The sequence below is a fragment of the Cupressus sempervirens genome, chromosome 8, assembly GCF_028749045.1.
Source record: "Cupressus sempervirens isolate cs-2001-9-10 chromosome 8, ASM2874904v1, whole genome shotgun sequence".
NCBI lineage: Eukaryota > Viridiplantae > Streptophyta > Pinopsida > Cupressales > Cupressaceae > Cupressus > Cupressus sempervirens.
In genome coordinates, this window is record NC_143125.1 from 306675152 (window position 1) to 306689192 (window position 14041).

The 14041-nt window shown below is 33.1% G+C and overlaps 1 protein-coding gene across 1 annotated transcript in view; it reads left to right on the plus strand.

Annotated features, from left to right (window-relative positions):
• The window catches only part of LOC149542627 (dehydrodolichyl diphosphate synthase CPT3-like), a 119760-nt gene that overhangs the window by 4034 nt on the left and 101685 nt on the right, over nucleotides 1–14041 (plus strand). Inside the window, exon 2 of the mRNA XM_089795742.1 lies at nucleotides 1450–1625. Within this exon, the coding sequence (XP_089651868.1) occupies nucleotides 1450–1625 (176 nt within the window). The remainder of the gene's footprint in view (nucleotides 1–1449; nucleotides 1626–14041) is intronic.

Consider the following 14041-nt stretch of genomic DNA (forward strand, 5'->3'; position numbering starts at 1 on the left):
TGCAACCTTGAATGAAACTCACAACTTGAAATGACTATAATATTTTGATCACAGAAAGATCCTATTAACATCAAGTGCATGAAATGTAACAAGGTGTGGGTTTTGAAAGAAGGGAAATTGTTCACAAATTTCAAACTTAGATTGCACACAAATTACACTTACTCTTCTCATAAAGAACTTCTCAAATATCTCTCAAACACTTAACTTAAGCCAAGGTTTCATACAATACACACTAACTTAAAGTTGGATATGCTTAAAAGACATGAAAAATTAACAATAGGACCAAAGTGGATCACTACTATATTATATTAGAAGGAGCAAAGGTTCAAGAACTGCATCAAAATATTAGACATGAGCTACAAAAAAGACTATCTTCACAAGGAAAAATAAAACCTCTTGCAATGAGATAGAATGTAAGAACTAGCCTAAATAATTCCCAAGAATGGGGTATAAACAGCCTCAAAACCCATACAATGCATTATCTCCTTAAAATGGAATCATATCCATGATTTTCCTCTAATTAGCTGGTAGGTGAAATTTGTCATCTCCATGGATCATGCTGAAATTTGATATCAAACATCTATCATCTCCACCAAATCTAGGAATGAATGAGGAAAATAATATCCATCAACATTTGAAAATATGAATAAAAGGAATCAAGTCTATGAATTATTCTTCCCAATACCTGAAATTTAGATACCTCCACATAATCAACTGATATATCTGTTAGAGTAATTATTTGTTCTAACTTATTAATTAAATCACTTTGATTTAATTAATTAAGTTGCCTATTACTCAAGTTTTCTTAAGCTATCTTGTAGGTGCATATAATTAATATTTTATTAATTATATTGTGCAACCCTAGCTTTTTTAGGCTTTTGTTTCCCTTTTCGGGTTTCGTGATTCCTTTATAAGGATTCACCTCTTTGTATTTTATTGATTCACTTATTGGATTATATGAGATATTGCTCTTTGCATGTCCAGAAGATGGATCTGGCTTTTTGGCCTCCTTGATTTTTCCTTGCCTCTATTTTTTGCTTCATCCATGTGACAGGTTTATGCATGCAAGTGTTCTTGGGAGATTAGTTTTTCACCTATTCTAACATGGTATCAGAGCAAGCTTGTTGCTCGCTGTTCGTGGTTTGTTGAAGCATTTCAGAAGCTGCATTTTTCGGAGCAGTGGGAGGCTGTACGGACAACTTTTTTGAAAATTTTTTTTGGAGCACTTTGGGCTCAAACGGATGCTTCCATTGGATTCGGAAGGCCGTTTTCAGTCAAAATCCATATAAAATTTGTCCATTTTGGACACCGTTGGTCTGGGAGGCAAATTTTTTTGTCCGACAGGGCCGTACAGCCCCCTGCACGCAATACGAGGCAAAAATCAAAAAAATTGCAAAAAAAAAATTTATTTTTCGGCTGTTTTAAGCCGCCGCGGTTAAGAAACCACAGCGGAGCCGCTAGCGGTCACCGCTGGTGGTCCGCCAGCGGCCCGCAGCGGCTCCGCCGACGGTCCGCCAACGGCCCGCAGCGGCTCCGCCGGCGGTTCCCGCCGCGGCCCCACCACAGCCCCGCCCGTGGCGGCCTCCGCTCTGCCCTCCCACCACCCGGCCTCCGCTCTGCCGGCGGTGTGGTGGTGTTGGAGTTTTTTTGTTTTTTTTTTTTTTTTTATTAAAAAAAATAAATTTTCATGCATTTCAGAGGGCCTGGTGGTTTTTTCTTCGTAACTTGAGCATACGGACGTATTTTTTCGATCCAAAAAATGGGCCAAAAATTTGGTTCCGAGACGGAGATATTAGTGCAGGTTTTTTTGAGTTTTGATGCATTTTGGTTGCCTGTTTTGGCAGTCAAAGCTGGATGTTATGTTTTGCACTCCGGGAGGCGTATCTTGAGCATCCGATCTCCGATTTTGGACTTCTTTATATCGCTAGAAATCTCTTTCTATGCTCTTTTTAGTGATGCTGGTGGTTGTTCCAGATTCTGTTCCAGGCACATCCTATTCAGTCTTTTGCGTTTTAGCATTCTGGTGGATATCCTGTTTGTTTCAGGTCCGGGGATCGATTTTGTTGCTTCAGTTGCTTCGTTTTGGGCTCTACCTTCTGTTGTTTCAGCCTTATGTCTTTTATGATCATTGTTGATATTCATTGTAAGCATTTTTATGCAACGCACTGAGATAAAGTGCCACTCTTGCGTTTCAGGATCCTTTTCATCATTGTGATTCGTTGTACTTGCACTATTATATAAAGTGCCATGGGGGGATAGTTGTTTGCCGCTTATAGGCCCTCTTTCTCTAATTCCTCATGCAGTGTCGATGACACGTGCCTTTATTTGTGTTTGTACCTCACTCTCGATGTGTTTTGCTCCTGTGTTGTAGGAGATTTTTGGCCCATCTTTTCAGCTGCTGTCACCTCACCTGCCTTAAGGGGAGGTTATATTGCTGTTCTATGCTTCTTTGGTTGATGGTTTGTGCCTTCTATTTCCATGGAGGTTCCTTTGGTTGATGGTTCGTGCCTTCTATTTCCATGGAGGTTCTACAGATCAGCATTTTGACAGAGTTTTGCAGTTCTTCATGCTTCAATGATTCTCTTCTAATCTCTTTGTTCCTTCTTCTGGAACATTCTTTGCTATCTCTTTTTGGAGTAGGGTTTTTCCCATGTGGTTTTCTCTATTTCTCCTCTTTATAGAGATTTTGTTGTAATTGGGTACCTGATCTGGCCTTGTTGCCGGGACCCAATTCTCTTTCATAGCTGTGCTAGGTTAGCTTCCTCCCAAGCTTCGCTTAAGGGGGGGTGTTAGAGTAATTATTTGTTCTAACTTATTAATTAAATCACTTTGATTTAATTAATTAAGTTGCCTATTACTCTAGTTTTCTTAAGCTATCTTGTAGGTGCATATAATTAATATTTTATTAATTATATTGTGCAACCCTAGCTTTTTTAGGCTTTTGTTTCCCTTTTCGGGTTTCGTGATTCCTTTATAAGGATTCACCTCTTTGTATTTTATTGATTCACTTATTGGATTATATGAGATATTGCTCTTTGCATGTCCAGAAGATGGATCTGGCTTTTTGGCCTCCTTGATTTTTCCTTGCCTCTGTTTTTTGCTTCATCCATGTGACAGGTTTATGCATGCAAGTGTTCTTGGGAGATTAGTTTTTCACCTATTCTAACAATATCTTCCATAATTCACCAAACAAATCCCCTTCTAAAACTTGCATATTTAACTTGCCAAATCCCCAAATATGTATTTAAAGATAACATTTAAATAAAATGATTTATAAGATATCATTTTATTTATTTTTTAAAAATAATAATAAATGCATCATAACTTCTTGCAATATCAACATTTACAATTCAAATATTCAGCCATTTAAAAATGTGCATCAACGTCTATTTCAAGAGGACAACTTTTTTTAAAAAATGAATTATATGACCCCCTATATGTCCATAAAATTTTTTTTGGAAAGAAAATTTTTTGTTCCCAACATCAATATATAGCTCCTCACAAATTTATAGAGTCATAGGCATCCATATGTGGTCATACCAAATTTTTCTTTCTCTATTGCAGGCTCAAAATTAATTTCAAGGTAGGTAGTTTTTAGAAAATGAACTAAATGACCCTCTAAAAATCCATATTAATTTTTCTAGAAAGGAAAAAAGTTCATTCCTAACATTAATATCTAACTTCTAAGCAATTTATAGGTTCCTTTGAATCCATATCTGGATGCACCAATTTTTTCAAGTGGATATAATAGTAAAACTGCACACTTCTTGTAGCAACATGTAACTTTGATTTTCTTGTAGCAACACCCTTTGATGAAAATATTCACTACTTAAGGTTCCAAATTTTTGGTATCTTGTATTTCTCCATTTTATTCCCATAGCTACACTTTAATTTCTTCAAAAACCTTCATTATGCTTTCTCATGTACCATTGGGCTTATACAATTTTTAGCTTATGGTGTAGTTCCTATTAAAGATCCTAATGCAATGAATGTTTTTTTATCCTTGTATTAATTTTATGTGATCCTTTAGATTTTAGGAAATTATGTGTCACCAATGTAATTTTATTAGAAAAATTGATAACATTCTAGTGACTTGTACTAATTGCTTGCCTACTAAGCATCAGCTAACCAACTGCCTTAGCTTATCCATTGGGTATAGAGTCTCCTTCAAGTAAAATAGCAGCACCAAACCAAAAGTAAAACAAACTTAACAAGAACTGAACTGAAATCTGAACTAAAAACTGCATTGTGCTCCAACACTTAGGGAAAACTTAAAAACTAATCTACTCTAGCCTAACTAACAACAAAAGATGCTAAATATATCCATTTACTAGTTGGTTAAAATAGCTTCCTTTCCTTCTCATATTGAAATGATAGATAAGAATACATGGAAACATGAGGAGATGGAAAAATGAAACATGCATAATCAGCCCATATAACATACCCTGAAGAATGAGGAAACTTTCACTTACTTCTCCATTTTGATTGAAATAATTTGTCTTTTTAAACAAATCAACATATTGTATGTGTGGTCTCTCCTAAACATCATTAGGTGTTGTTGTGAATGATTACTCCCTACTTGACTTGAGCTAGGCCAAATACCTAATTGAGTAGCCTCTACAAAGTACAAACGTCAAGTCTTCTTTGTTGGTTTCTTCAATGCTTCTCTCTATTTCTAGATTATCAATGTTATCTTTCATAATTGATAGCCGTGTTAATTCTTCATCCATTGTTAGGGGGTCCTCTACTTCTATTAAGGTAGCTAGAAGTTCATCACAACTATCAACCCTCTGAATACTTTTTCTAACTAGATCTGATTCCTCTTGACTTAGATGGCTCTTCTACTTTTTGTTCTAAATTCAATATGAGAAGATCTTGGTTTTCCCTTTCCTTAGTATGAACCTCATCTTCTCCCTCACTCACAAAAGTTGGAATCTCATTAAAGAAATCAAATGAACTCTCCTTCACATGCTACACTAGAACATCAAGAAATGATCAAGCTTCTGGAATGAGCTTTTCATATGGCACTATCTATTGAAGTATAGGTTCATCTTCTACATGGATGAACTAAGGTTTTTTGATTGTTTTCTCACTTGGGACTATACTATGTTCTTCTTCTTTTGGTGTATTATAACTTAGGAAACTGGGGATCTTAGACTTAGGGACCTCTTGCATTTTAGGCAAACTTGGGATATAAGTAGCTTCTTGCGCCTTAACCTCTTGTACTTGGGAAATGAACACACTCATTTTATCCTCCCTTTTATCATTAACCTCTTCATATTTTCCATGTTGGGCATCAACATGTAGAGAATGTTTTTGGAAATCATCGTAACAACTCAATGTAAACTAGATCTCATGGGGTTGCTAAGAGTGTTACTATTTAAGACTAAGTAATTACCAATGTGTTCTAAAGCCTTTTGAATGGTTTGATTGTTTTATTTAATCTCCTTAATCTCCTAGGATTGATTTGATCCTTGAGGGGCTATGATAGCAGCTTGGGTTGGGAATGCTAGGATAGGTGGCATAGCTTCAAGGTTGGAATTGCTTCAAAAACTGGCTACAATTCAAAAAAATAGGAATTAGGGGCATTGGAGGCTATTTTCAGCTCTTTTAGCAATATCAAAGGCTCCAATTAAGTTATTCTCTCCCATAGACTGAATCATGGCTAAAATATCACTATTAAGAACCTTAGGTAGTATAGGAATGCATGTTGGTTAGAGGCCTTACTGTTGCAAGGATTCTATTCCAAGTTCTCTAGAATCTGATATTAAAGTCCATCATATGCTCATGAGGTACCCTCTTAATAGTAGCTAAATGCTCTACTAAGGAGAGATGGTCAAATATATCTTCAAATTGACTAGTCAAAGTAGCTCCCAACTCATCCTAGGTGGATATAGAACTGACTAGTAACCACCTAAACCATTGAAGGGCTCTCCCTTTTAGTGATCTTTCCAATAGTCTCATGGCTATATTATCTTGGGTATCTTGGGTAATGTGATGTAGGCCATAAAGGATTGTAACATCTCTAATATGTTCAATTGGTATAGTTTGGTCTTCCCTGGTGAAGATAGGTAGGCTTTTAAGGGCTGATATAGGGATAACATCATGGTGCTACAAATTCAATGGGATACCTTGATTAAAGGCCAAAAAAGGATGATTTCTAGCCTTATGAGGATTCAAAGGACCTTGAACTACTTGAGGAGGTGGTAGTGGTGACCATATGAAACTTATTTTTATGAAAAGGGGAATGATTTACCATGCTCTCATGAATAAAAAAAAAAAAAATTAATGCTCAAATAAACCATAGGGTCATGGGAACACTTGTAAGTTAGAAAAACAAGACTTCACCCTTGTAACAATAACCAAATCTTCTTGACACCAGAGAATATTCATTCTAGAGTCACCAGGTGTGTGACTTTCTTGCCTCCAAAGGCAAAATATATTGCTATATACACCAAATAGCAATAACATAAGCTCAAAAAAGACTAAAAACTCTCAATCTTTGTCCCATCGAGTGTACCAAAAACTATTGTCACCTAGATTGCACCCTTATGCTAAAGTTTAACTTTCAGCAATCTAGTGAAACATGGGATGATCCTTGGCCTATGCATATGTCATATTAAGGATAAACTCTAGTATAAAGGGTCTACTTCCCTTGAATCATCTTTTGAAACTAAATTTAACTTTGTAGGAAAAGGGTAGAAAGAGTAAACATAAAATAAACTTTAACTAAAAATGAAGGTGATTCACCAAAATTGTTGAGTGATGCAACCTTGATGGAAACTCACAACTTGAAATGACTATAACAATTTGATCACAAAATGATCCTATTAACATTAAGTGAATGAAATGTAACAAGATGTAGGGTTTAAAAGAAGGAAACTTGTTCACAGCTTTCAAACTTAGATTACACACAAATTACACTTACTCTTCTCATAAACAACTTCTCAAATATCTCTCAAACACTTAACTTAAGCCAAGGTTTCATGCAAAACACACTAAATTAAGGATGGAAATGCTTAAAAGACAATGGAAAATTATTAATAAGACCAAAGAGGATCATTGCTATATTATTTTAGAAGGAGCAAAGGTTCAAGAACTACATCACAATATGAGACATGAGCTTCAAACAAGACTATCTTTGCAAGGAAAAACAAGGCCTCTTGCAATGAGACAGAATGTAAGAACTAGATAGAATAATACCCAAGAACGGGATATAAATAGGCTTAAAATACATACAATGCATTATCTCCTCAAAATTGAATCATATCCATGATTTCCCTCTAATCACCTGGTAGGTGAAATCTGTCATCTCCATGGATCATGCTGAAATTTGATATCAAACATCTATCATCTCTACCAAATATGTGAATGAATGAGGAAAATAATATCCATCAACATCTAAAAATATGAATAAAGAAAGTCAATTCCATGTGTCATGCTTCCTAATATCTGAACTTTGGATACACCCACATGATCAATTGATATATCTTCCATAATTCACCAAACAAATCCCCTTCTAAAACTTGCATATTTAACTTGCCAAATCCCCAAATATGCATTTAAAGATAAAATTTAAATAAAATGATTTATAAGATATCATTTTATTTAATTTTTTAAAATAATAATAAATGCATCATAAATTCTTGCAATATGGGCATTTACAATTCAAATATTCAACCATTTAAAAACATGCATCAACATCTATTTCAAGAGGACAACTTTTTTTAAAAGTGAATTATATGAACCCTCATATGTTTGTAATTATTTTTTGGGAAGTAAAAAGTTTTTTCCCAACATTAATATATATCTCCTCACAAATTCATAGAGTCATAGACATCCATATGTGGCCATACCAAATTTTTCTTTATTTGATGCAGGCTCAAAATTAATTTCTAGGTAGGTAGTTTTTAGAAAATGAACTAAAAGACTGTCTAAAACTCCATATTAATTTTGTTGGAAAGAATAAAGTTTGTTCCTAACATCAATATCTAACTTTCCTAATATCAATATCTAACTTCTCACCAATTTATAGGTTCCTTTGAGTCCATATGTGGGTGCACCAATTTTTTCATGTGGATATAATAGTAAATTGCACACCTCCTATAGAAAATTGTAACTTTAGATTTCCTATAGCAACACCCTTTGATGAAAATAGTCACTACATAAGGTTCCAAATTTCTTGTAGCATGCATTTCTCCATTTTATTCCCATAGCTACACTTTAATTCCTTCAACAACCTTCATTATGCTTTCTCCTGTAGCATTGGGCTTATACAGTTTTTAGCCTATGATGTAGTTCCTGTTGCGATGAAAGCTCTTGATGCAATGAATATTTTTTTTATCCTTGTATTCTTTTTTTGTGATCCTTTAGATTTTGGAAAATCAAGTGTCACCAATTCGAATGATAAGGAAATTTGGTAACAGCAATATATGTATAAAAGATAAAATAAATAAATAAAGAAATTTATATTATTATTTTTGAAGTATACTATTATTATTTGGTTTGGATTAGAATTTGGTTTAGTAAGTTGTAAAATTAATTAAAATTTATAATTTTTTAATATTTTATTTAAATTAATTTTTAATTATATTAAATTATAAATTCAAACATAATTGTTATTTCTTTTATAATATAGATGAATTAATTAATTAATATTTTTAAGTTATTAAATTTGGATTAAAGTATAGTTATTTAAAACTAAGTGGATTTAATAAGGTTTTAATTGTTAATTGTTCTATAAACAACAATGGATAATATCTTATTTTTTATACATCCTCCCCTATTAGGTCATTTGACCATTTGTTGAACTATCTAAATTGGTTCCATAACCCTTAAGGTTTCTAGAGGCATATAGGGTTGCATTTGTATGTTTTTAAGATGTTCTCCATGTTGGTGGCTCATTTTAATTATTTGATGTGTTCTTAAGTGTTGAAATGTTACATGCACTTTGTTAAGTGATCATAACTCTAAGAATATTTTGCTTAGCCTAGCTAGGAGGTTTGGGGTTTATGACTATCCACAATTATGATTTTTTTTTTATTCTTCCTAAATTTTTTGTGTGGTATGAGTGTGGAGTAGGGCTAGGTGTATTAGGTGAGTGGCTCACCATAGGTTTTGGGACCTAGAGGTGGTCACTACAGTATCATATGTAGTAAAGACTATTAGAATATTTAGAATAATTGAGGAGGAGGGGGGTGAAACAATTATCCTTTGGTCTAGATGTGTAAAATCAACTTTTAATAGCTCCAAAAAACTTAATCAAACTCATAAAAAATCATATCAGATAAAACTATTCATCATCATTCACCTGATGTATTCTATTTTCACTTTTTATTTAGTATGTTTCAACTAGTAGAATAATATCATAGTTAACACTAAGCTACAAAATTAAAAATAATAATTAGCATAAAAACATAACAAACATCCACATAAATTTTTGACACCAAATTTTAAAATGGAAACCCAATTTGGGAAAAACCACCAAGTAACATTCTACCACTTTTTCACTCTTCTGAAGTGAGAACTATTAGGGGTCAACCCTGTTAAAGGTAATAAAACACATTGTTATGTGTAACCCTATTAAAGGATTTAGTCACCTTGTCAAGAGTGGCCTTGTTAGAGGACTTTAGAACATTCTCTTAGAGTGTCACCTTGTTAAAGGATTTACTAATGACTTTTAGGTCAACCTTAAATTAAAGGATTTTACTACTACCATAATTATTACAAAGTAATAGCTAGGTTTGATCTGATAATATACAACTTACTTTGTGAATTCAAATCTCTATTTGGCTTAATATTGGTTCATTGAATGGACTCCATCTCTTTCAACCACTCATATCTTCTTGGTAACTCTTCAAGCAATCTCCCGCATCACAAACTTCACACTTCTACTTTGCAAACCTATTCTACACTTATCTCCACAAATTATAGTCCAACAACCACATAAAACATCTCATATGCCTCCTTAAATATGTAGCTTTAATCTTTTTTCTCTTAAACATAACCATAGATCTTAGGGTTATGATTAGATTCAATAGATTCAATGATTCTAGCCATCTTCTATTCTTCTTCTTCCTTCTTGAAACTTCTAGAAATATTTCCTCAAATCTTATCCTTTGATCAATCAACTATTCCTTACCATGCATTAAATAATCCATCTTATCAATCCTTATCATCAACATATTTTGATAATTTTGAGAACTCAACTGTGTCAACCACAAATTTTGATTGTTTCTCAAGCTGTTAGTTTTCTAACACTTGTTCATAACTACATTCTACTACTTGGTCATCACTAGATCACTAGATCATTGCTAAACTATGTTTCTCATCTTACACTATGCAACTTGGTCATTATTTTGTTACTCAACATTCTCTATCACTCAACCAATATTGATACTTGGTCAACATTTTTCCACTCGTCAATGCTTAAGTTCATTAATCTTCTTCTTTACATATTTGGTTTCTTCAATTAACTATTTTCTCTTCTCAACTAATCTTTCTTCCTTGCTTATTATAATGAATAAACAACACATTATCTTTTCAAGTACTAACTTATCAAGTTCCATTGTAATTCCACAACACTTTCACATCTCAACTCAACCTTTCAATAGGTCATCTCTTTTGAAATATAAGAGGAGTAACTAAGAGGGGAGAGGTGAATCAGTTACTACTAAAATAAATACCAGATCCTTTAGATGTCAATACTAAATAAACTTTGAAAACAAAACTCTGCTAATCCTCAACAAACACACAAAAAAATGTTGTAACTCGATAAACACTAAAAAATTCTCGACAAATACTTAACATGAAAATCTTAAGATGTTATATGTGATTACTTATTAATTTAACTTAGTTGAAAACACATAAGAGAAATAGTATGAACACATTTGACACCAATATTTAACGTGGAAAACTAATTTGGGAAAAACCACCAATTACAACTAGTTACTAATTTTCAATATTCTAAAGTGAGCCTTGTTAAGAGCCAACCCTATTAAAGGTTACAAAACACACTATTAGGTGTGACCCTATTAGAGGATTTAATCACCCTATTAGGAGTGGACTTGTTAGAGGTCTTTGGACAATTCAATAGAAATCTCACCTTGTTAGAGGATATACAAATAGTGGTTAAGACAACTCTATTAAGAGATTTAGATCACCGATACAATGGTTAGAGAGTAACAATGACATGACCTAATTTGGATGCAACTAAATTGCTGATTATAGATATCATTTTTGGCTTATACTTGATCCTTCTTGATCAAATACATTTTTAAAGCTCCACGAGGATATTCTTCTTATCCTTCTAATTCACTTCCTCTTAGCATCATCAAATTTTCAATTCTCTTTCATGCATTTCACACTTTCTAAAACTCAACTTGACCTTATATTTATATCTTTCATATTTCCAAGTCAGCTAGAATATAACTTAGAATAATTAATATTCATCTTCTTAGTTAGTTAGAACCAACAAAAAATTCAATTGAACTTAATATGCCAAAATAAGAAAATCATTTGTTAGCCAACCTAGCTCAGTAGTCACTAACTTGGAAATGATTTTTCAGTGTTAACCAAGTGAACTCAGTCAATATTGCATATACTCAAAGTTCTTTTGGTAGCCAAGTGAGCTTGGTTAACACTAGTTCCATTCAACTTTTCTGCATTAATCAAGCGAGCTCAATTAACACTCATCTTTTGTAAACTTTCCTTTAGCGCTCGAGTGAACTCAGTAGATACTACCTTCTGAACAAGGCAAACTCTAGAATGCTCAGTATTCAGAGAAAACTATCTTCAATGCCTGAGTGAGCTCAACATACATTGATTGGTAATGATATGACATTTTTTGTAACATAAAGACAATACACAATTAATCAATTATATTCAACCATATCCTTCTTTGGCATTGATGGCAACACAACATGTCATAGTGCAAAGAAATTTTTGAGAAAGAATAAAGTAAGAAACATATCCTTGGTTTAATTTTGATTCTTATCCATGAGAAATCCCTCTATCAATGTGAACTCTTTTTGCCTTTAATTTCTCCCTCTATCAAAATAATTCTTCTAATAGCAAACTCTACCAAGTTCATTCTGCCTCATTAACATCTCTTCTTTCTATTTACAAAATTTCTATGAGATATGATAGCAAACTTCTCCCTCTTTGACATCTCATGCCAAAGACAATGTTTAGTGAATATCAATGTACCTCAAGTATTGATTCATTTGCAATATGCCCTTGTCAATACTGCACTAATTGATTGATCTTCAACATGCTCTAGTTGATGCATCACTAAACTTTATTTAGTGAGCTTCAAATATGGGAATGACCCCTAGCTTACCTCTTAGATACAGAAATGCATCCTTAGGTAATGGATTTGTGAATATGTCTACAATTTGTTCTTTTATATTCACATATTCCAATATAAATTCTTTATCTTGAACCAATTCTCTCAAGAAATGATATTTTATAGCAATGTGTTTTGTTTATCTATTCATCACTCAATTCTTTGATATATTGATTGCACTAGTGTTTTCATAGTATATGACTATTGGATCCTTGATCTCTACCTTTATACCTATTAATAGTTGTTTGAACCAAACAATATTAGAAAAATTGAATCCTACTGCCACATATTTTGCCTCTATTGTGGATTGAGAGATACAATTATGTTTATTTCTTATCCAAGACACTAGTCTTTTACAAAGAAAGAATGCTCCACCACTAATGCTTTTTCTATCATCAATATTTCCTACCCAATCAGCATTTGTGAATACTTTTTAAGTCTAAATTGTCTCCTATTTTTTACCATAAACTACATTATTCAATACCTTTTAGATATCTCATGATTCTTTTGATTGGAATTGTGTGATTTTCTTTGGGATTTTTTGAGAATCTTTCCACCATACTGACTACTAATGCAATATCAGGCCTTGTGTGCATTACATACAACAACTTTTCAATCATTGATCTATATGTGGTCTAATCTACCTCTTTGGAATCATTATTTTTGGAAATCTTATGTCTAGTATACATAGGAGAACCAACTAGTCTTGAGTCTTCCATTCTAATTTCTTTAGTATCTCCTTGATGTATTTAGATTGAGTAATGTAGATAACATCTTTCTTCTATTGGATCTGTAATCCAACAAAGAATTTTATCTTTCCAAAAATAGATATCTCAAATTCTTTACTCATTTCTTCTAAAAATGCCTTGCACAAGTCATCATTTCTTGTGAATAAAGTCTCATCCACAAATATTTCTGCCAACACAATCCTTTTGTCTGGTCTTTCTTTGATATACATACTACTATTATCATTTGTTCTTTGAAAACCAATATGTATCAAGTAGTTATGAAGTCTTTCATACCCAGCTTTGGGAACTTTGTTGAGACCATATAATGCCTTGTGTAATTTCCAAACCATGTCCTTTTTTCTAGGATCTACAAAACCTTTAGGTTGTTCAATGTAGACTTCTTCATCAAGAATTCCATTCAAGAATGTAGATTTTGCATCCATTTGATAAACTTTAAATCCTTTGTGAGTTGCATATGCTAGTAAAGTTCTAACACCTTCTAATCTTGTAACAAGAGAAATTTTTTCACCATAATCAATACCTTCTTCTTGATAATAACCTTTACATACCAACCTTTCTTTGTTTCTAGAGACTTTTCTATCTTCATTTAGCTTATTTATAAATACCCATTTTGTGCCAATTATTTTTTATCCTTGGGTCTAGGAACAAGAGTCCAAGTTTTGTTCTTCTCTATCTATTCTATTTCTTCATTCATTGCTTCAATCTAACTTTCATTATCCAAAGAATCTTTAACATTTCTAGGTTCAAATTCAGCAAGTAAGCATTTACCTTTTAGTTTGTTTCTTGTCACTGTTCCATTTGATTTATCTCCAATGATTTGATCGAGCACATGATGCCTTGCTAACATAGGTTCCTTGGATTTGGAGTGTCTTTCACTAATTTCATCATGAACTTCAATATGAAGCTCAGGTCCCACTATCTGTGACTTAGGTCCATCAAACTTAGT